The 19,969-nt window shown below is 49.2% G+C and overlaps 8 protein-coding genes across 8 annotated transcripts; 4 read left to right on the plus strand and 4 right to left on the minus strand.

Moving 5' to 3' along the window:
- Window positions 1-842: 842 nt before the first annotated feature.
- Window positions 843-2,741, minus strand: EDB91DRAFT_1334644 (uncharacterized protein; the record flags this gene model as incomplete). Its single annotated transcript, XM_041325460.1, has 7 exons — window positions 2,323-2,741; window positions 2,024-2,169; window positions 1,929-1,997; window positions 1,752-1,861; window positions 1,415-1,471; window positions 1,167-1,320; window positions 843-900 (listed from the first exon to the last, which is right to left on the minus strand). The coding sequence occupies exons 1-7, from the start codon at window positions 2,386-2,388 to the stop codon at window positions 843-845; spliced, it is 660 nt and encodes a 219-aa protein (XP_041180772.1). The 5' UTR covers window positions 2,389-2,741.
- A 1,412-nt stretch (window positions 2,742-4,153) lies between these two features.
- EDB91DRAFT_879746 (uncharacterized protein) lies at window positions 4,154-4,665 on the plus strand. Its single transcript, XM_041328697.1, has 2 exons — window positions 4,154-4,489; window positions 4,547-4,665. Exon 1 carries the CDS (start codon window positions 4,202-4,204, stop codon window positions 4,460-4,462), a length of 261 nt encoding a protein of 86 aa, XP_041180773.1. The 5' UTR covers window positions 4,154-4,201; the 3' UTR covers window positions 4,463-4,489; window positions 4,547-4,665.
- Window positions 4,666-5,155: 490 nt separating this feature from the next.
- On the minus strand, window positions 5,156-6,958 carry EDB91DRAFT_1114074 (uncharacterized protein). Its single transcript, XM_041317883.1, has 6 exons — window positions 6,768-6,958; window positions 6,549-6,713; window positions 6,316-6,495; window positions 5,625-6,266; window positions 5,522-5,597; window positions 5,156-5,419 (listed from the first exon to the last, which is right to left on the minus strand). The coding sequence occupies exons 1-6, from the start codon at window positions 6,933-6,935 to the stop codon at window positions 5,277-5,279; spliced, it is 1,374 nt and encodes a 457-aa protein (XP_041180774.1). The 5' UTR covers window positions 6,936-6,958; the 3' UTR covers window positions 5,156-5,276.
- A 1,306-nt stretch (window positions 6,959-8,264) lies between these two features.
- On the minus strand, window positions 8,265-10,367 carry EDB91DRAFT_1327676 (Intradiol ring-cleavage dioxygenase). The gene is made up of 9 exons (XM_041325254.1): window positions 10,072-10,367; window positions 9,609-9,674; window positions 9,496-9,560; window positions 9,379-9,441; window positions 9,114-9,313; window positions 8,934-9,062; window positions 8,756-8,880; window positions 8,629-8,697; window positions 8,265-8,559 (listed from the first exon to the last, which is right to left on the minus strand). Exons 1-9 carry the CDS (start codon window positions 10,108-10,110, stop codon window positions 8,386-8,388), a joined length of 930 nt encoding a protein of 309 aa, XP_041180775.1. The 5' UTR covers window positions 10,111-10,367; the 3' UTR covers window positions 8,265-8,385.
- EDB91DRAFT_1344953 (DNA polymerase family A-domain-containing protein) lies at window positions 10,363-14,336 on the plus strand. Its single transcript, XM_041325828.1, has 3 exons — window positions 10,363-10,664; window positions 10,717-12,128; window positions 12,180-14,336. Exons 1-3 carry the CDS (start codon window positions 10,475-10,477, stop codon window positions 14,148-14,150), a joined length of 3,573 nt encoding a protein of 1,190 aa, XP_041180776.1. The 5' UTR covers window positions 10,363-10,474; the 3' UTR covers window positions 14,151-14,336.
- A 148-nt stretch (window positions 14,337-14,484) lies between these two features.
- EDB91DRAFT_1114088 (uncharacterized protein) lies at window positions 14,485-16,027 on the plus strand. Its single transcript, XM_041317884.1, has 2 exons — window positions 14,485-15,028; window positions 15,088-16,027. The coding sequence occupies exons 1-2, from the start codon at window positions 14,800-14,802 to the stop codon at window positions 15,573-15,575; spliced, it is 717 nt and encodes a 238-aa protein (XP_041180777.1). The 5' UTR covers window positions 14,485-14,799; the 3' UTR covers window positions 15,576-16,027.
- Window positions 16,028-16,577: 550 nt separating this feature from the next.
- EDB91DRAFT_1327679 (uncharacterized protein) lies at window positions 16,578-17,500 on the plus strand (the record flags this gene model as incomplete). Its single annotated transcript, XM_041325255.1, has 5 exons — window positions 16,578-16,683; window positions 16,799-16,942; window positions 16,998-17,128; window positions 17,181-17,308; window positions 17,356-17,500. The coding sequence occupies 5 exons, from the start codon at window positions 16,578-16,580 to the stop codon at window positions 17,498-17,500; spliced, it is 654 nt and encodes a 217-aa protein (XP_041180778.1).
- Window positions 17,501-17,802: 302 nt separating this feature from the next.
- EDB91DRAFT_1235736 (uncharacterized protein) lies at window positions 17,803-18,962 on the minus strand (the record flags this gene model as incomplete). Its single annotated transcript, XM_041321359.1, has 4 exons — window positions 17,803-18,100; window positions 18,132-18,366; window positions 18,417-18,614; window positions 18,671-18,962. 4 exons carry the CDS (start codon window positions 18,960-18,962, stop codon window positions 17,803-17,805), a joined length of 1,023 nt encoding a protein of 340 aa, XP_041180779.1.
- Window positions 18,963-19,969: the final 1,007 nt, after the last annotated feature.

Here is a 19,969-nt window from a genome sequence, read left to right on the forward strand (position 1 = left end):
AAGCACGATACCCGACCCCTTTTATTAGTACCTATCCTTTCAATTCCTATCGCTCGCTAAACTCTTCCTTTCGTTACTGTTCCTCCATTCGTAACACCGCCGTCTTCACCTTGTCAACAACTCTTATAGGCCTGGTCAATTCTAAAATGTCGTTGTCAATGTCGACTTGACCTCTCGTAAATTACTTACGCGGACCCTAAACCTAACCTGATTTGGCCACCACCGCACCGGCTAAACCTTTGCATGGGAGACGTTCCACACAGTATTCTCGTCCTAATCCTCGCTGTACAGAGCCTTTGAAAGTTAGCTACCTAAACCTTGCCATATAGTATTGCTAAACCTTTCCATGTAGTATTCCTAAACCTTTTCATGTTTTATTGCTAAATGTCCTCCTAAACCTTTTGTTCGTGATACTTGTAGTCTACTAGGGCATCTGTTTTGCTCGGGCAATTTTTGAGTAGTTTAAGCGATTTTGCATGCAGTACTTCCAGTACTAATATAATGAGACATGTTGAGCTGGAATATTAAAAGACTTTGATTTAGGGAAAGGTTTAGCAATACTACATGAAAAGGTTTAGCAATACTATATGGCAAGGTTTAGGTAGCTAACTTTCAAAGGCTCTATACATCGAGGATTAGGACGAGAATACTGTGTGGAACGTCTCCCATGCAAAGGTTTAGCCGACGCGGCGGTGGCCAAATCAGGAAAGGTTTAGGGTCCGCGTAAGTAATTTACGAGAGGTCAAGTCGACATCGACAACGACATTTTAGAATTGACCAGGCCTTATATCATTCTCTCGCTACACTATCAAATACAACGCCACTCCCTTCAGCTACCGCTTTCACCGACCGTACACCGAGCCCTTGCCTTTAACTATTCTAGGACGACCCTTCCTCATTCTACAGTATAAGTAGTCCATGTACATTCCTAATAACGAGCAGAATAGAACAGTAGATCCCCCAGAAGAACGCCCCGAAGAACCCGTCTCATTATCTTCTCTTATCATCACTATAACGCGGTCACTCTCGTTTACCGATTCACGATATCTCTCGCATCCGTCATCCCTCCTTTGAAGCTAACACTAACCATTATCGTTCCTTCAGCGGTCTATCTACCCCCTTCGCACTCGCATCGCCTCTAGCTACGCACGTCGTAGCTAACTTACACTATCCATTGCCAGGACCCCCCTCTCCCCGACCATATACCACAAGAGCGCCAGGTTGCATATTCCACCTTTGCCTTCTGCATGCATGCACATTCAACCACGATTAAGACGTGGACGGTATTCTCTGCATCGTCTACAAGGTGCATCTCTATTACTGTTTACTAGGTCATGTTAAAGTTCATACGTCTACAGTTTACATGTTCTGGATCGTTTATCCGCCGACCCTGTGGTTCTACCTATACTCTCACCCTGGAGTCCGTTCATGCGCAACGAATCTGATAGAACTGCTGATGCTTCCCAAATTTCTAAAATATAAAAGCAAACCGTCTTCCTACTGCCAGTATCAGAGCTACTATTCGAGATCCCTCTTGACGCATCCCATATTACATAGCACAAGCCATGCGTTTCTCATCCATCCTCGCTGTTGTTGTTGCTTTGACAACATCAATGTCTGTCAGTGCATGCCTTAGGAAACTTGGTATTTGCGGCGATGACGTTGAATTTAAATGCTGCAAAGGTCTTACTTGCACGAAGGATGTGAGTAATAGTAGTTCGCTTTGCATCCAGGATTCAACCATGACTGACCCTTTGTGCCTTGTACCAATAGCCTCGTTACGACCTCCCGTACTGCTATTAATACTCTCCCGATGTGCTTGGCAGACTGAGCATGTCGCGACAGTGGGTCATATTTCTGCCTTCGCGTTGGTACAGTGATTGATCACACGATACACAGTTCATTGCGGAGTTGGTCGATATGCTTACTTCTGTACAAATTTCCCTGCTGCCTCAACCAGACTTTTCAATAACATTAGAAAACCTCCCGCATGAATTCTGTGGCATTGATAGAAGATACTCACATTACTCGATTTGAGTACGTTTTTGCACGAATGCGCACAGACTTCCCTTGAAGTTGCAGTGACCTGCGAGGTACGTGTGGCAGTTCATCATCGCTCAAGCTTGCAGCAGATTCCTGAGATGGCGACAAAGAACTGTAGATTGAGAGCTGATTGTGATGAGGGGTTTCAGGTTCAACAACTACAGCAACGGACTCTGCATCAGAGCAGCAATTGGTCTGCGCCGACCTACTACAGACTAAGTGATGCCCTGTCATCAGAACAATACTGGTGTTTAAAATATTGGGAAAAATAATCAGTACCTTGTGGATGTTCAGACCTGCGTCTGAAGCGTTTTCGTGGGGGATAATCGATGGTATCGCTTTCATCGCCGGAGCTCCCGTTGCACCTCCGGCGGTTGTTCGAGGGGAGTCATCTTGGCCTTTCTCTTCAAGTTGTTGGACGTGTGATTTTCCCTGGTCTTGTTATCATAGACGTGGCCGCGAAGGATGAGCACCGTTTATACACAGCAGTCATATCATCCAAAATATTATGCATATGGGCAAATGCTAGTATCCACAGGCTGGTTATCACTGCCTCACTGCATCTGAGCGCTAGCGCTGAGGCTCGCACGACGCACGACGCAATTTTCTCAGTCGGTCGATATACACATAAATATAACTCACTGTGTTCCCCGCATATGACCGCCCTCGGTATCATTAGCTCACCTAGTACCCCAGCCCCATAGTAAGGGGAGGGTCCTGGAGGGAATAAAGCGGCACCGCATTATGTAATATTCATCTCTTCCCTCGTCGGGCACCTCGTGACCTCCCTCATACTTAGTATTACATACCCACGGCTTGACTTATAGTAATTCCTTTTTTCGTATCTGTCTTAGACTCTTACAGACGCAAACTGGCGATCGTGGCTTCGTTTCGGTCATACTTTTGGCAGCTGGTCGATTCTTTTCTGTAGGTCCCCGACAAGGAAATAATTGTTTGCTTTCTGTAGTAGGACCCACCGCTCGCATAGATTTACGTCGAGCCGATTTCCTTGTTAGATGTCTCTTCCCTATCGGAATTCTTACTCTAGCGTGAACCGCGGACATCCAAGAATTGGCCAGTCTGTCTGAGGTCTGCGCAAACTTGACGCCGACTACGCGTCCGAGTTCGTAGTCATTAGGGAGTCGCCGGGAGAGTCTCTCAGCCGCCAAAAGTCTAGTCTGCCTGCCGTCTTACATCATCCGTTTATATCTGATGCCGTGTTCTGTGACTTGTCGTTGCTCGCCACCTCAGTCGTTGCCTGCCTGCCTTTCTCGTTGCACAACACCTTTGTTGCCCACACTCGGGCCTCTCTCATTGTCCCATATGACGGTCCATCACAAAGTAGTGAATGGGTACAGAGAGTAACACACCAGACTATGTCACTATGTGGTTGGGATTCCTTCGGTGAGGCGTCAGTGGCGTTAGCGATGGCATGCACGAATAATTGTGTGTCGGATCCCTTGTGTACAGTCAGATAGACAGGCTATCTGTGCATCTGCGCCTGTAAGGGATCTGGATGTAGGATTAGGAGGATGGGTGGCCATCCGTCGTCCATCTGAAGTTTCCAATTCACTGCGCTGGTTCCCGACTACCTTGCCACGTACCACCGACAAGTAAGTAATACTTGCTCTCCTCCATTGCCTGACGGATTCATCAGTATTCAGTCGCTCGTAGTTCGGAAGATATCGTGTGATTCAAAGGACGATAATGCTTGCTGGCGTCTACGTGTAGTTCCATAGCTATACTGGTTCCATGGAAGGGCCCCCGTTTCCCGACACGTCCGGTGACCTCTCTATCCATCGTCCAGGACACCCTCTCGGACCATATGCCACGAAAGCGCTAGGTCTTGGCAGATTCCACTTATGTACATTCAGATGTGGACGGTATTCTCAGCATTGCCTGCAAGTTACATCTTCGTCACTACTTGCTATATTGTGTTAAAGCTCGTACGCAGATGTTCTGGATTCTTTATCCACCGACCCCGTGGTTCTACATATACTCTCTCCTTGAAGTCCCTTAGGCGCAATCATTCTGATCTTCCGAGTACTTCCGAAATGTCTAGGACATAAAAGCAAGTTGACTTACTAACTACTGTCAGTAGTATCAGAGCTACGATTCGAGATCCCCTTGACGCATCTCATATTACCTAGCACAAGCCATGCGTTTCTCATTCCTCCTCGCCGTCGTTACTGCTTTGACAACATCTATGTCCGTCAATGCATGCATCACTGAATACGGGGTTTGCGGCCCCAAGAACCCCTCCAGTTGCTGCAAAGGTCTTACTTGTAAGCTAGGTGTGAGTATGAGTCGTTCGCTCTGCATCCGGGACTCCTTCAACCCCATGACTGACCCCTTGTGCCTTGTACTGGCAATAGATTTACGGGGACATCGAGTACTGTCATTAACGCTCTCCCAATGAGCTTGGAAGACTAAACATGTCGCGACAGTGAGTCGCGTTTCCTGCTTTCAGCGTTGGTACAGTCGTTGATAGCACGATTTGCAGTTCATCAATAGGCTTATGTACACATTTCCCTGCTGCCTCGACCAGACTTTTGAATAACATTAGAAAACCTTCCGCATGAACTCTATGGCATTGATAAAATATACCCTTGTTCCTCGACTTGCGTCCGTTTTTTGTCCTGTGTTCACTCTGCACAGACTCATCACGCGAACTGTGACCTGTCCAATTCCCCGACATTTTGTGAACCGCATTTCCTGTGCCTCAACTTACTACTTCGGGGAGTATCGGTTCAGACAACCTGCCACCAGGACTGAGAATACCTTTATTCTGTTTCCGGCCCTCACAGCTCTCCTGTCCTCGGACCGTGGTTCAATGACAACCAAACATATCCTAACTACGTGTCGCGTGACGCGTCTTTGGTTCATCAATGTTTTCCGTAGTGAGCTGTTGGAAGGTATTTTGAATGTACCACATGTATCGGTCTATCAAATGGCTCATCGCGGTGATCTCACTCAAGGTTTGAATCGGAGAAGCCAACAGGGTAGGTCATCTAGATACTTAGATCTACTGATCATCTAGATGATCAGATCTAGCCCGCCTTTTTGAAATGGGAGCCATCATGATCATGATCACGCATCAGATCAGGATGAACGGTACAGCGGTAGGGATCTGTCCATAGTTTTCAAATTGCTTCCATATTAGTTAGGCTCACCGCAGCTTAGGTTGTTATTACATTGATTGTGAAGGTCATAGGTTTCGAGCCTCGCTGAAATCATAACACCTCAACATCCGACTGAACAAGTGCACGATAACGTCTTCCTAAGCGTGAAGGTGCATTCGTATGAACGTCATACTCCGGTATGTCCGAGTCATCATCGTCGCGTCGTACAAACTTCCCTTGGAGTTGCAGGTGACCTGCGAGGTGCACGTGGGAGTTCATCATCATCGCTCGGGTTTGCAGCAGATTCCTGAGACAGCTGACAAGGCACTGATAGATTGAGAGAGCCTGATCGCGACGGGGAGTTTCAGTTTCATCAACTGCAGCAACGGGCTCTGAATCAGGGATGGGAGTTGGTCTGGGCCGACCTACGGACTAAGTGGTGCACTGTCACCAGAACACTTGAGAGACAGTAGTTAAGACACTCAGAAAAGAATCAGCACCTTGTGCATGTTCGGACCTGCGTTTAAGACGTTTTGGCGCGGGCTGATCAGTGGTATCACTTTCCTCGCCCGAGCTCCAATGACTTCTTCGGCGGTTGTTTGAGGACACGACCTTTGCTTTTCCCTTGTTGGACAGATGCTTTACCCTGATCTTGTTGTGCAATTCGTTCAAGGGAATATCATCTTCTGAATCTGAGCCGCTTCGAGAGGCACTTGCACTGGCGCGAGACGGCGAGAGCCGTTCTGTCTGTACCACAGACCCATCTGCATCACTGTTTGTTGTAGACTCGGAGTTAGTGTAGTCTTCTTTGTCCTGTCCGTCGCTGTCGTCACCGACTGCGGGATCGTCGGTGTTGTTGCCCGATTCAAAATTACTACCCTCCTCTTGATAGATTTCCTCCCCGTTATCGTCATCATCGACTACAAAGCTGTCACGCTCGTAGTCATCATCCGGCTCCGCAGACCCGCGGTCATCATTCCATTTTCCAAGAAGTTCCCCTGTGGGGTTTTCCACATGCGCTCGTTTTCTGGGGCGGTATGGCCGTCGGTGGGTTTGAAGATGGACTTCGTACCTCTGGACTAGGTCTTCAAACTTGTAGTACTGAAAAAATGAGTGAGCACCAGGTGCAGCTGTGGAACCTACGACTCACCCAGGGGTACTTGTGATGCTCCGGTTTCAGACAGAATCTGATAAAACCAGGACGCTTGTAAACGTCATCGAGCCTATATCCCTTATACTGTTGTCCAAACCAGATCTGCACTGAGCCTGGTGTCTTCTTCTCGTATACCTTGTCCAAGTAAAGACGATTTGCCTCCGCCAGGTTTTGGTACTATGATCAGAGTGATATGTCGCGCGAACATTACTGACTGGCAATTGACTTACCCAGGCATTATGAGAGCGTAAAGGATGAACACCCCACCAAATGAGATGTTCTGGTACTTCATCAAGTCTTTCGCCTTCATGCTCTCCAAAGGGCAAGGGGTAGGCTTCAGGGGTTTGAAGGAGTAGTTCTTCGTACTGTGAGTGGGCCTTTATGTAGGCAGCATACTGTATTTATTCTCAGTGAAAGTCATGATTACTAATACTATACACAGTTCTAACCCAGGAGTTGCTTTGACGGGCTCGCGTTGCCCACCACCTTAAGCGATTGGGGACGGTGTCGAGCCGTTTACCAGCGAATGGCCCGAACGGGAATGGGTATGCTCCAGGATCGTCATCGTGATGAGCAGGTCCATTGTCGTCCACGACACCTTCGTTGATATGCGCCATAGTGATGGTGGTGTCTCTGGAGATCTGAACAATCGCGACTCGTGACCTTTCGTGACGCGCTTCAACGATAAGCACGTGATTTATCAATAAGTTACCACGTTCGCGTCGAGTTCCACCGCAACTTCAACCACACTCGATGACATGAATGATCCATGATTTCTCGAACTTGATGTTCTGCGTCACGCTTGGTCTGTCATAACTTTGCAAGGGCCTCCCTATGACTTGTCGCACAGATCTAGAGTACTTACACACGCAATCTTGACAACAAGATCCCCTAGTGAATCCGCCTTCCAACTTCTTTATACAACACAACGCATACTCTACGCGATACTGTGTGTCTGGTCAGGTTTCATATAAAGCATCTCCACTTTGCCTTTGTCCACGATGAAGCACACTTGGGGGAAGGGTTTGCTTCCAGGTTTTAGAGCTGCCTGGTTTGATCTCAAAGAATCTGGTGTCCTTGATGACATTTTTCGGGTCACCATCCTGGACAGGCTCGGCATTCTGCTGTCCCGAGCATCACACGCACCCCTGAATCATGTAGGTAATTCAAGCTAGTGAAGCGTTGTAACTGACGACCTCATTACGGCGAAAGTTGGTACTCCGCACTGGCACTCCCACTGCAGAAGTCTGAGGGAATTACAAAACATTTCTCGACTTCGCTTGCGACTCGCCACCTGGCCGCGTAGTGTTGCCGCAACCCGAACCGAACCGAAATGGAAATTGAATACACTAGACTTTGATGCGGATGCCAAGTCAGTTGAATCACTTCGCGAAACAGGGTACCGTAAACCCACTTGCTTGCGAGGAATGTTTGTCGATGCAGCACTCGAAGAAGTCTGTTTGATCTCCAATACAGGTGTTGCTCAAAAACGGTCGGGTTCGAAACATCCTTCTATGAGCAACGTCCACAGCTGGCCCGACGGCAAGCACAGATCGCACAAGACACTCCACAAAGGGGTTCACGGACACCTTGGGTTACATTTGAATGCCGGAAGGTGTTCGAAAGACTCCGAGTCATTCGACAACATGCCGACCGTCATTCACAGCAAGTAGCGTAGTCACATCCTCGACATGGGTCAATCCATTAATCTCCAATGCTGATATTGCTCAAGGAATGATGAATATTACTATCAATCAACCCCCTTTGAGCAACGTTCATAGCTAGCCCGATGTCAAACACAGATCCTAACTTCGCAGAAGACACTCCACAAAGGAGTCCAATAAGGAAAAAAATCACGACAACCAGTCTAAGAGTAGTCTGAATCGAGTTTCACGATCCACAAAAGATACGCGAGCCACGAAGTGAACTCAAGGACAAACCCGTACCACCGCATAACGATGCAAATAATTTTGAACAAACTACATACTCAAATCAGGTCGAAGTTTCGGTACAGGTTGAGCAGGAATATAACTAACACTCTAATGATAATGCATAGATCACCTATATCTAGTACTTGCCACCCCCTGTAATTATGCCGCGTTCCTTTTCAACGCGAGCACACATCACTGCAGATTGCTCCTCCGTGAGCAATACAATGTCATATTGCAATAGCTTGAATGAGCCACCGCGAGGAAACCCGCGTTTCCGAGCTTCCTCGTCATCTACAATGTCCTTCAAGCTCTGTTGAAAAGAGGAGCGTCAAGCCAATCAGCCTCAAAGAAATCCTTGGTTTCCACCAGGGGCTTCGACCATCATGTGTATGTGGCTTGGCCGCATGTTATGCCGACCGAGAAGGCGAAGAAGTTCACCAACAAGACCCTTTTAAGAGACAAAGAGTTCTCAGGGCGAGATCACGTAGGTTTAAGCATGGACCCACGTCTCCATAAATTGCGTACGGTGCTGGCACAACAGCGCGATAGCCAAATTTGCCATTGTCGTCAGAGCGTAGGCGACCTCTGCAGTCAATTTGCGAGCGGTCTGCATATTCAATGTCATAGAATCCTGATGGAAAAGGATGAGTATTAACTGTATGCCGAGAACCAGAAGGAACTAACCGTTGGCATCGGTCTCCCAAGTATAGATGATGGCATTAGGGATTGGCTGCCCTTCTGTCGTCAAAATCCGACCTTCAACGTACATGTAATCTCCTTTCCCTTCAGATGCGATGGATTCACCGAAGTCGACTGTGACTCTGTTTATAATCCGGACGTGTACTCGAATTGCTTGCAACTCACCATCTGCAGTATCCTCCGCGAACTTGAAGAATGGGCCCAGGGGGCTGTGATCGGTTGCTCCTCCCGTAACGGGGTTATTTAACATAGCGACGAGAGCAGAAACACCTAGGACACTTGATAGCAGACTGATTTCTTGACTCGAATTTTGTCTGGTGCGCGTGAAGAAATTGATCGTTGCCTTCAATTCATCTGTTGTTAGCCTAGTGTTAGTTAAAGTGTCAGTCGAGAAGCGGGAGATTTAACGTTCAACAGGGAATAAACGTGCCTGGTCTCGTTGACGAACTGGTGCAGGTGCATGACCAACACCTTGAAGATGAAGCTGTGTCGTCTGTAATGTGCTACATGTATACCACCACTTGTGTTAGAAGTACATGACACGTACGGATTGGGCGTTTGTTCGATCAGCTTCTGAACGTTGGCGGTGATGATGTCTGGTGTGTCGAGTAACTAGTACCTTGTTAGGAAGATCTGGTGAGTACCGCAACAACGACTGACCGGTAAGTCAAAGGTTGGAGGAGGAATGCCGTGAAACACCCTTGAGTGGTCGTGGGCTTCTGAGGTCTGCCATTGTTTCAGTCAAGGGGATACTAGAGAGGGTTGGAGAACTGTGAATAGTGGGTCGGAACTTGGGGTTATGTAGTGCGAAATATTTTTTGGGGGTGAGTAGTGTGGTCATGGAATTTCCATGCAAACTAGCGTGTCATTCCCCCTTAGTCTCCCCTAGGCAGACCAATACTTAGAATGAAGTATCGCTGCTGACGCGGTCCAGTCACAAACGGTCAAGATGTGACCGTCCGTGATGAGGAGTGACCCATCTGCCAAACGCCATTGATAAGTTGCAGCCTCGCAGCCCATCGGACAGGCCGACAACGACTCGCGCTCTACCCGCGGATTGCGACTTACGTATCGGAAATAACTGCCACGTCAAAGCTAGGCTGATGATACTGATGCGACTCACGCAGGGCATCTCGGAGAGGGTGAGGATCGGCTCCCACATGTCCGAAGGTTTAAGGAGGGCCTGAGGTAAAGAGCGTGAATGTGGACATGGTTAGACCGGCATTGGCTAATAATTTAATAAAAGGAAAGGCATCGAGTTGCCTGGTACCCTATCAAATTATGGTGACTAGCCTATCAGTCTACGCAAGATGCCCTTGGATACAACTTCATGAAGAGAGCAAACTGTTGGATTTGATTTCGCTGACTAATGAATCACAGGAGACTTACGTCTATACTAGCATTAATCCTCCATAATGCCATATTTCCGACACCTCATCGACACAACTGGCGCGAACTTCTACTTTACCTTAGCTTCACCTGCGCGATATTAGTTCAAGTCCTATCTGCATGCGAACTGCTCGCGAATGCTAAATATTGTGCGGAAACCCAGTGGGTCGGCTCGACATTTGCAGACCTCTGCACGATCAGCTGCACTCGTTCAGAAGCAGAAGCAACTTTCTAACCATATACAGCCGCGACCTGTTATACGCGTGGTTGAAGTGAAAAAAGGGAAAGAAAGAGAACGAGATGTAGTCCCGAAACCTGTAAAACATGGTGCGCTAAATTGCTTCATTTTCATTCTTCCTCGACCGATGATATTGGTCAGTCAAACGCAACGAGCTCGGAGTTCAGCTCCTTTCTCGGGAACTGCATTCGCAGATATTTCGCAACATCTCTTTTCCAGCACCAGAGAAAGCATTCGTCCGTATCGCGCAGGAGCATCTGGAAATGCATGGACTGGACCCCAAACAAGGCTCTGTTCTTCCTGATATCGGCTTCACCCTTCCTCCTCTCCTAGGCTCAAACATCGATGAGCATTTCCACAGAATCGGCAATCAGTCCGCTCAGCCATGGCTAAACATCGCGAAAGATTCTGCATCCAACGAACTTCCTCCGAAACCCGACCATTGGGACATTCAGTCGGGATGGACGAAATATCACTTCCTTGCTGATGGTTCAAGCTACAGCGAACATGTGGAGTTCCCGCAGCACGAAGGGAGCGCGGAAGAAATGCTCACGTTCGACGTAGAAACTATGCCCCCGTATCATCCCTATGCCATCATGGCATGTGCTGCCTCGAAGAATGCCTGGTACAGTTGGATATCGCCCTGGTTGCTCGGCGAATCAGCTGAGCAACAGCACCTCATTCCTTTGGGGGATACACATGCTCCACGCGTTGTCGTTGGCCACAACGTCAGTTACGACCGGGCGCGGATTCTGGAGGAGTACAGTTTACAGGGAACTCAGTCCCGCTTCATCGACACGATGGCTCTGCACGTCGCGGTGAAGGGGATATCGTCCCACCAGAGACCTGCTTGGATGAAGCACCGCAAGTCCAAAGAGACTCAGCAAGTTCGTCGTGCCGAAGCGGTTGAGGCTGTTATTGGACTCATGCGTGACGCGGAGTTCAAACACGACCAGGAGGTTGATGAAATTAAACGAGAAGAACTGCGCCGTCTCTGTGCTGACCTCGAGGAGAGCCTTCCGCAGCTCGAAGCTGCTGGTACTGATGCTGTGGAAGCTGATCTCTCGAGCAAGCGTTGGGAGGACCTGACCTCTGCCAATTCGCTGGCTGATGTTGCCAAGCTTCACTGTAATATTGATATGGACAAAGAAATTAGGAACGACTTCATGAAGTGCACTCCAGAAGAAATCCTCGATAACGTCCACGACTACCTCAACTACTGCGCGCAGGATGTATTCGTCACTCATGCTGTCTTTTCCAAGGTCTTGCCAGCTTTCCTTGACCGCTGCCCTAGTCCTGTTTCATTCGCTGGCATTCTTGCGATGGGTTCCAGTTTCTTGATGGTGAACGAGTCCTGGGAAGCATATCTTGCGGATGCAGAGAGGACCTACAAGGAGCTAGATGGGAAGGTGAAAAGGCGGCTTGTCGAACTTGCAGAGCAAGCCAAGGATAAGATGGACGACGAGTCTTGGAAGGATGATCCTTGGCTCTCTCAACTCGATTGGACGCCCAAAGTAGCAGGGAAATCTAGGGGCGTCGTGCCCACCGAACAAGTATGTCTCGAGGTCGATGTACAGAGCTTTTATTGACTCATTTCTTTGCAGCTTGACTCGATGGCAGCGACTATTCCCGCTTCCTCCACCCGACGTAAGAAGGCCGCTCCTAAGGAGCCCAAGCCTAAGGTATTTTGGCCAAAGTGGTACTGGGATCTCGCAAAGCCCAAGAAAAACATGCCTCCCGGCACGTTGGATGTCACAGTACGGAATCGCATCGCTCCCATCCTCCTCCGTCTATCCTGGCAAGGCTGGCCGCTCTTCTACTCCCGAGAACACGGCTGGACCTTCCGCGTCCCAGGAGACGTCGACTTTCCTACCCGTCTCAATCAAATCGATTTCTACGAGCCTACGGATGACACCCTCCAGGACATGCGCTTGAAGGGAGGTTTTATTTTCTACAAACTACCACATAAAGATGGGGAAAAGGCGAATGTGGGCAGTCCACTTGCGAAAACATTCATGAAATATGCACAAGACGGGACGCTCACAAGCCCTGGAGACGAGGCGAGGGATGCATTGGACATGAACGCGCAGTGCAGCTATTGGATCAGCGCACGTGATCGCATTATGAATCAGATGGTAGTCTGGCAGCGGGAAGCGTTAGATCTACAGTTCAAATCACCGCAATCTTCAGACGAACCTCGAAAATGGGGTATCATCATTCCCCAGGTGATCACCATGGGCACTGTGACGCGCCGCGCTATTGAGAGGACGTGGCTCACAGCGAGCAATGCGAAGAAAAACCGTGTTGGCTCAGAGCTCAAATCCATGGTGCGCGCACCGAAGGGGTACGCCATCGTTGGTGCGGATGTGGACTCAGAGGAGCTGTGGATTTCGAGCTGCATGGGCGACGCGCAGTTCGGTTTACATGGTGCTACTGCTCTTGGTTGGATGACTCTTGAAGGGACCAAAATCGCAGGAACGGACCTTCATTCGAAGACAGCAAGCATCCTGGGCATATCTCGCGACCAAGCAAAAGTGTTCAACTATTCCCGAATCTATGGCGCAGGGATGCGTCACGCAGTGCTCCTCCTTTTGCAGTCGAACGCCGGTATGCTCCCCGATCAAGCTCAGCGGCTCGCAGAAAACTTGTACGCGTCGACGAAGGGCAAGAACACGCATCGCACAGATATGTTTGGGAGGAAATTTTGGTTTGGTGGAACGGAGAGCTTTGTATTTAACAAGCTGGAAGAGATCGCGCTTTCAGATCAACCACGGACTCCAGCTCTCGGATGCGGAATCACAGCTGCTCTGTCAAAGGAGCTTCTTCCGGCTAAATTTGGCTCAGATTATATGACATCGCGCATAAACTGGGTTGTTCAGTCCTCCGGTGTCGACTACTTGCACCTTCTCATCGTGGCAATGGATCATCTGGTGAGCCACTATGGCATCAAGGCGCGTTATCTTATCTCGGTGCACGACGAGTTACGTTACTTGGTTGCCGAAGAAGATCGCTATCGAGCTGCCCTTGCGCTGCAGATCGCCAATCTGTGGACACGAAGCCTCTTTGCCTTTAAGCTAGGAATGGATGACTTACCTCAGGGTGTCGCATTCTTCTCAGCCGTTGATATCGACAAGGTGCTCAGAAAGGAGGTTGATATGCCATGTGTCACATCTTCTCATCCTGACCCCATCCCCCCTGGAGAAAGTTTGGACATTGCCGGCATTCTGGAGAAGACGAATAGCGGTTCATTATGGAAAGATGGACGATCCATGAGCACCGAGTCTCTGCCTTCCAACATGTCCGGCGAGCTTAATGAAGGCTATGAGCCTCCTAGCTGTCTTATTCATCGCGCTGAGAGCGCAGCTTGGCTGCGAGCTCAAGCCACCTCCGAGTTCCCTGAAATCAAGCATCTTGCGCAGCAGACATCGGGGCAGGTGGGCGATAGCGGGATGCGGAGCACCACGAGTGATAACCGAGGAAAAAAGCGTGGACGTTCGGCAAAACACGCGTCCATGGAGATCGATGGTGACTGGGAGGCGATGCAGGAAGTGTTGAAGTCAGGCGGCCTACACTGAAGTCCCTCAGCTGACCTACCGACGGATCATCCCCACCACAGTACTAGTATAGTATCACGCTGTATACCTAAATTAGACCTCACATAATGTTAGAGTACCTGAGTACCTTATTCATGGGCGTTTGTGGCGGGAGATCCGGTTCAGCTGTTTAGATTGCGGCGCAGATACTTGTGAGTCTAGGGTCTTCAGTGGGCGAATCAATGATCGATAACAGTTATCGCCTCTCAGTTCCCACTGAGGTGCTTCTGAATGCTGTCCCGTGAGACCGCCATCAGCGCGCATCTCCCGACGCCTGCCTTGTATGGGTTAATTGCACCGCCAGAATCCCGCCCCATGACCATATTTAGAATTCCCGCCTATTGCCATCAAAGATTCAGCGTCAATCCTGAAGTTCGTGTTCGTTCTCACCATATCCAACGATGTTCGCTGTCCCGCCCATATCCCCCGTGCACAGCGCGCTCCAATTAACTCCTGACCCGCGATGGGCGCGGGAAGTGCATAAGTAACTTCCCGACGTTCCCTGGCGGGCTATAAAAGACTCGCAGCTTAGCAGTCGAGTCATTCAGCATACTGCGGTTCCCCACAGTCCCGCCCTCCCGCGCCTGATTCCTTCTGACTCGTTCAACCTCTCCGACTCTAATATTAAACGATGCACTACCGGATTGGCTCCTCTAGCTCTTCATCCAACCACAAATCCTGGGTTATGCACAATGTACAATCTGGCCCCAGTAGCCAGGCCTTCCAAGGCCATTCATCTAACTCTTGGTCTTCACTCCCGGCGTCGTCCTCAGTACCAATCCCACATGCACCGCATCTCCATACGGTATCGCTCCCACACCCCAATGCAGCATTAGCATCGCATCAATCTCCTATGTCGTGTATGTGTCTCTTCTTTTCGTTCATATCTTGCGCAGACCTCACATCTATTGCCTGCTAGACCAACATTCTTCCACACACCGCTCTTCAATGATAGTCTTGCACTCACTCTTGAGCTATGGTCCCAATTTAAGATTTAATGTCACGCGAGACCTGGCACATGTGCAACTGCGACCAGGCTGTCCGCCTACCATGCTTCAGGAGCTTGCGGTACACCCGCCAGTTTCTCATATGACCATTACTACTTCTGAGCTTCCTGCTTGGACGATAGAGGTTGTAAACCCTCGCGGCGTCACTGTAAATGATGTCCTTTTCAAGATACGTGAAATGCTCAACCGGAGTGTTGCGTCACAAGAGATGCAGAGATCCTCCCGTGCGGCCAGTGCTGCTATTGAATCTTGCAGGGCCAGATCTCGCGCGGACCCGCGCGAATATGCGCAGGGCGTGAAGCGTGTTGACTTTTTGGGCCCGAAAGTTTTCTTTGCTGGCCTCGCCAGAGCTCGAGATGGCTCGGACAGCTGGGAAATTCACTTCTCCCATAGTGCTTGATCTGTGATCTCGCCGTGCGCGTCGCATCGGCTTGTTCCTTATCTTTCAACACATTGAACCTTGGTATCTGGAGTTCAGTTCCAATGGACTTTAATCGGATCTCATCACTGGACACTGCCAGCTCTAACTTTACTTGGTATCGTGCCGTCACCATTCACTTCTACCCCTAATTTTGTTTTTATCGCTATCTTGCTGTATCTCACTCTGCAAAGTTTTTTTTTTTGGATTCATGTACCGGAATAGTTTGGATAGATCACTTTCATATACCAGGACACTTGTAGTTTTACCACTTACTCCATCCCCACCCCAATGCAATGTATTCGTATTCAATATTCAACTTCAACCGAGTGGAACGAAAATGCCTTTGTCTGCCAGAGTTTTACCATCATCATTAGCAACGAATGTATTCGTCAGTTCAACAGGGATGCCGCTCAGAAATAAGGAATCAACCTGATCACTTCAGATGGCAGTGGACACGTCCGCCGAATCCTGTCAATGCACAGCGTGGAAGCGAACATGTACCATAGGCATGATCCGAAAAACAAATGGAGGGCCCATATGCGGTCTGGAACATTCCTTGTGAGTTTTCCTTTGACATCAGCCCAGAGCGACAACTCCGGATTGATGTAGCGCTTTGCTTCGCAGTATGGTATCAGGGCTCCGAGCGAAGGTTACTACATTCATACCCGGACAGAAAAAAAAACGGTTTCTGTTTGATCGAGTCTGACAATACGCCTCACTAGCCTTTCCTGAATGTCAAGAAAGCAGTAGGCATCTACCCATCATTCTCCTGCACCTTCCCTTGAATATTAAGAAGTAACCTTGGGGGAGCTTCCGGCATTCATGTCTTTCGACGAAAGAAATCACTTCACGTGACTTGATTCGCACGCGTGTCGACGCGCCACACCTCCATTTCCAACATCTCAATTTCAACCAAGTCAACCTTTCAACTTGTACAACCATACATCACTACCTCGCCCAAAAATCACTTGAAGTGTAAACATGTTTTTATCATTCAATCTTTTCATTGCACTAGCACACGTCATGCTGGCTGTCGCCCGGCAGCCTGCAAGCAGATACCAAGATCTCACTGGCCAACACGATACCTGTGGGTCCACGACGCAACGAGACGCTCGCCACGAGAACAACCTCACAGCTCAAACAACCTCGCCGCTCTCGCAAAACAGGCGCGAAACAGGTCGCCCGCCTCCGGAGACGATCAGGTCGCTTGGCATCTACCCCAGTCCAACATCATCGAGAAAACGCTGAGCCAACGCCCCAACCTACCGGTCCTTCATCTACCTCGACTACTGTGCATATAACCAGCTTGAATGATTTTGCACTTCTACTTCCTCCGAGAGATGGAGGTGCGTTCAGTTTTTTTGATTGCACGTTTGCCACCATGCTTACTATCTTGCTTAGAGCTTATATCAGACGCGGAGAGTGACGGAACGGCGTATTGTACCGATGGATCTGGCTGCCAGAACTCGTTTCCGGCAGGCTTCATTACTGGCGCTAATATCTCCCGGGCCAGTGATGGGTCCTATATCCAGGTTGGAGTTTTTTTATAGGTGTCCGCAAACTTTCTTTTAATTGATGTGGCAGATCACCGGATGCATGGACCCCAGCAAGTTTCACTTTGCCCAAGGAGATGATGGAGGCCAGATGGATGTTCGGTTTCCCAACGGCGCGCAGTGCACGTACGGGGGATATGGCGCAAGCTTTATTGAGCAGTCCGTTCGTTTTCTATCATTTATTGACTCACTAACTCTTCAGCCAGGGTCGAACCCTCCGCCAATCGTTTCTGCCTTCGTTGTTGTGCGTCGCCGAATGACCAGGTCAACTGCAATTCGCATAATGACAAAGCTGGGTGTCCTATCGCTGTTCCCGGCACGTACGAGTTCCCTGGAGTGAGCTGCTTATAACGCGGCATCGTCAAAAAACTATTTTCAACCATTTCATTCACGCATTTGTAATCCAACTACCACTTTTACCCATATTTGTAATGCCATTACTGTACTACTACTATGCCCAAGCCGTTGCAGCTAGTATACAAAATCCTAAAGAGATCTAATGCCTAGGTATACTATGACTACAATCGTGAAGTCCGCAGAGATGTAACGGCGTCTATGTATACGCCGCGAAGGGTTTCGCAGGTATATGGAGATATCAAGAATGAAACCTAAAGGAGCCTCGCTGTCGATCGACTCGATCTCAAGGTTGAAAATCAAGTCTTGCCAAATACGAGTCTTCCGGACCCGACGCCGTGACCATGCTTCTCCACCTCAATTCCGATCAAACGAGTCTTCCCATGCAGCCAATCCACTCGTCGGACTCCACCCTCCCAACCGCCTCCCAACTTGGTGCACCTCTTCTCGTACGCCTGCGTGACCTTCCGTTGCGCCCTGCTTCCATTACCCAGGCCCTCCCACTCCTGAGGTGTGACTCTCGTGAGAAGCGTCTCGTACAGAGCGTGAAGAAGGTCGAGATTAGTGATATTTTGGGAGCGCCCGCTTTTAGAAGAGCTTGCAACTAGGCCCAACGACTACTGGCCACGGGAACTTATCTGAGCGGAGCAAGATGCGGGATGATGCGGGAGTTGGCGGGTCTGTCGCTGGTTGACTTAAGGTATGCACGTCTACAGCTGAATGTGTTGCACGGTCCAGTACTGTTCGGGGCGAAGGAGCGAAGGTGACGTCGTAATTTATCGGTGCAGAGTGAAGTCGAGTGGAGGCGAAGAGTGGATGCATATGAAGTGGAGATGCGTGTCTACCATGAGGATCCATCCCATCTTTGCGCCGTTAGGGAGACAGTCACACAGACCTATTTTAAGAGACTTACATGAGTGGACCGACCCAGTCGCAGATGAGATACTGCTCTGCCAAGTATGACGTTGCTGGAGAGAAGGCCGTCTCACGTGGGACGGGGTGCCTGGATGGACCATGCTCGGAAGAAGAGAAGAAGAACTCGAGCTAGTGCGGGAAGATGTACCAAAAGATACGGGAGGCGCATGAGGAGTATATAAAGGATAATGCCCAACTGGACGTGTGTCAATTTGAAATGTGCTCGTTGCCCGCGGAAGATAGAAGACGTACCATGTTCTGATTCTCTGTAGCTGGACCGTCTATAGAGCGGCACTTTCTCAGCTTTTGACGGAGTGCCGTACCTCATGTCTCCATCATACGACGTATAGCGGAGTGGAGATGGAGATGGAGCACAGAAACTATTGCTTCGTTTTGTTTTCAGGCGTGAAGATGATGCCGGGCCTGAACCAGCTGGTGGCCCATAGATAAAATTTGCAGGGTTAGAGCGAGAGCGTGAATGGGACTTGTCATGACTAGGAGATGGACTTCCACCACCAAAGATGTAGCGGAGGTAGGAGGTCATGATGAATTATTGCTCGTGAAGAGTGAGCGGTAAGTAATAGAGTGAGATGGTCGTTACTCGAGGAGGAATGAACTCGGGTAAAGAAGTGAGCGGTCGTGTTCTTATAAGGGTGCGGGATAGCCGCCATGGCTGAATCGGAACGGCTGTGAGTTCTAGACATATAGTGGCGAAAATACATGAAGTAAGAGTAGCCCCAGAAAAGCCGTGGACGCGGTGCTGACAAGTAACATGAAATTCAATGCCGAGAGGGGAGATTGCAATAAAAGATCTGTCGTCCAAAAACGCAGGGTTAGTCAGTGCGAATGGATCATAGATCACGTCTTAGATGCTGTCCGGAAAGTCCGTGAGTGATGAAGAACGACCAGGACAATGGGAAGCAACAATCTGACATTGCTTGGACAGGAAAGAAGATGTTCCTGTGAGAAGGTTAAGTAAAGATCGGAGAGAGTAGGAACTACTAGTGGCGTTGCGTTATACTATCTTGATTGGAAATTCAATTTATGAATCCCATGAGGTTTGATCTTAATCCGAGACGCATGTAAAACGCGTGTTTTCCTTTTATGGCATAACCGCGGCGGCAAGTCTTTATCGCTGTGGCTGCGTGTAGATAGCACGTTTGTCATAGCCTTGGTAGAGCAGACATTGTCATAGGGTGATAATTTCAGACATGAGATTAGAAGAGGCAGTAACGACCAGGGTTGGGGATTTATACGCACCAAAATTTGACATGTCCCTGGTGGTACTTTGCGATATCCGGTTGCCATTCCGCCGAAAAGAGTACACAGGCAGCATGGTATTCATAGCGCATGGTCACCCTAAATAGGGACAAGCGGCGCGCAAGAAGTCTTACCGAACCCGCCATGAACTTGCAGGCAAGCGCCGAAGCATTCAGTTGAGTCGCCAGCTGGGGATCGGGCCTAGACCGTAATATAAACTTGTGTCGCTTGAGCAAAAGGGTAAGGAAAAAGAAAAGAGGGACACGACTTAGCGCCAAGGAGAAATGAAGT

The sequence above is a fragment of the Suillus paluster genome (genome assembly GCF_016628075.1).
Source record: "Suillus paluster strain FC165 chromosome Unknown EDB91scaffold_9, whole genome shotgun sequence".
Taxonomy (NCBI): Eukaryota; Fungi; Basidiomycota; class Agaricomycetes; order Boletales; family Suillaceae; genus Suillus; species Suillus paluster.

What these genes read in the sequence shown, in the direction of transcription:
- EDB91DRAFT_1327676 (XM_041325254.1), bottom strand. Translation starts at nt 10,110, where the DNA reads ATGTGGGAGCCGATCCTCACCCTCTCCGAGATGCCCTGC. An exon ending in CCCTCTCCGAGATGCCCTGC is followed by an intron (nt 9,675 to 10,071) that starts GTGAGTCGCATC and finishes AAACAATGGCAG; the next exon opens with ACCTCAGAAGCCCACGACCA. An exon ending in ATCGAACAAACGCCCAATCC is followed by an intron (nt 9,442 to 9,495) that starts GTACGTGTCATG and finishes AGCACATTACAG; the next exon opens with ACGACACAGCTTCATCTTCA.
- EDB91DRAFT_1344953 (XM_041325828.1), top strand. Translation starts at nt 10,475, where the DNA reads ATGCTAAATATTGTGCGGAAACCCAGTGGGTCGGCTCGACATTTGCAG. An exon ending in CCCGAAACCTGTAAAACATG is followed by an intron (nt 10,665 to 10,716) that starts GTGCGCTAAATT and finishes GATATTGGTCAG; the next exon opens with TCAAACGCAACGAGCTCGGA. An exon ending in GCGTCGTGCCCACCGAACAA is followed by an intron (nt 12,129 to 12,179) that starts GTATGTCTCGAG and finishes ATTTCTTTGCAG; the next exon opens with CTTGACTCGATGGCAGCGAC.
- EDB91DRAFT_1114088 (XM_041317884.1), top strand. Translation starts at nt 14,800, where the DNA reads ATGCACTACCGGATTGGCTCCTCTAGCTCTTCATCCAACCACAAATCC. An exon ending in GCATCAATCTCCTATGTCGT is followed by an intron (nt 15,029 to 15,087) that starts GTATGTGTCTCT and finishes ATTGCCTGCTAG; the next exon opens with ACCAACATTCTTCCACACAC.
- EDB91DRAFT_879746 (XM_041328697.1), top strand. Translation starts at nt 4,202, where the DNA reads ATGCGTTTCTCATTCCTCCTCGCCGTCGTTACTGCTTTGACAACATCT.
- EDB91DRAFT_1114074 (XM_041317883.1), bottom strand. Translation starts at nt 6,935, where the DNA reads ATGGCGCATATCAACGAAGGTGTCGTGGACGACAATGGACCTGCTCAT. An exon ending in CCCGTCAAAGCAACTCCTGG is followed by an intron (nt 6,714 to 6,767) that starts GTTAGAACTGTG and finishes GAATAAATACAG; the next exon opens with TATGCTGCCTACATAAAGGC. An exon ending in TGATGAAACTGAAACTCCCC is followed by an intron (nt 5,420 to 5,521) that starts GTCGCGATCAGG and finishes TGCACCTCGCAG; the next exon opens with GTCACCTGCAACTCCAAGGG.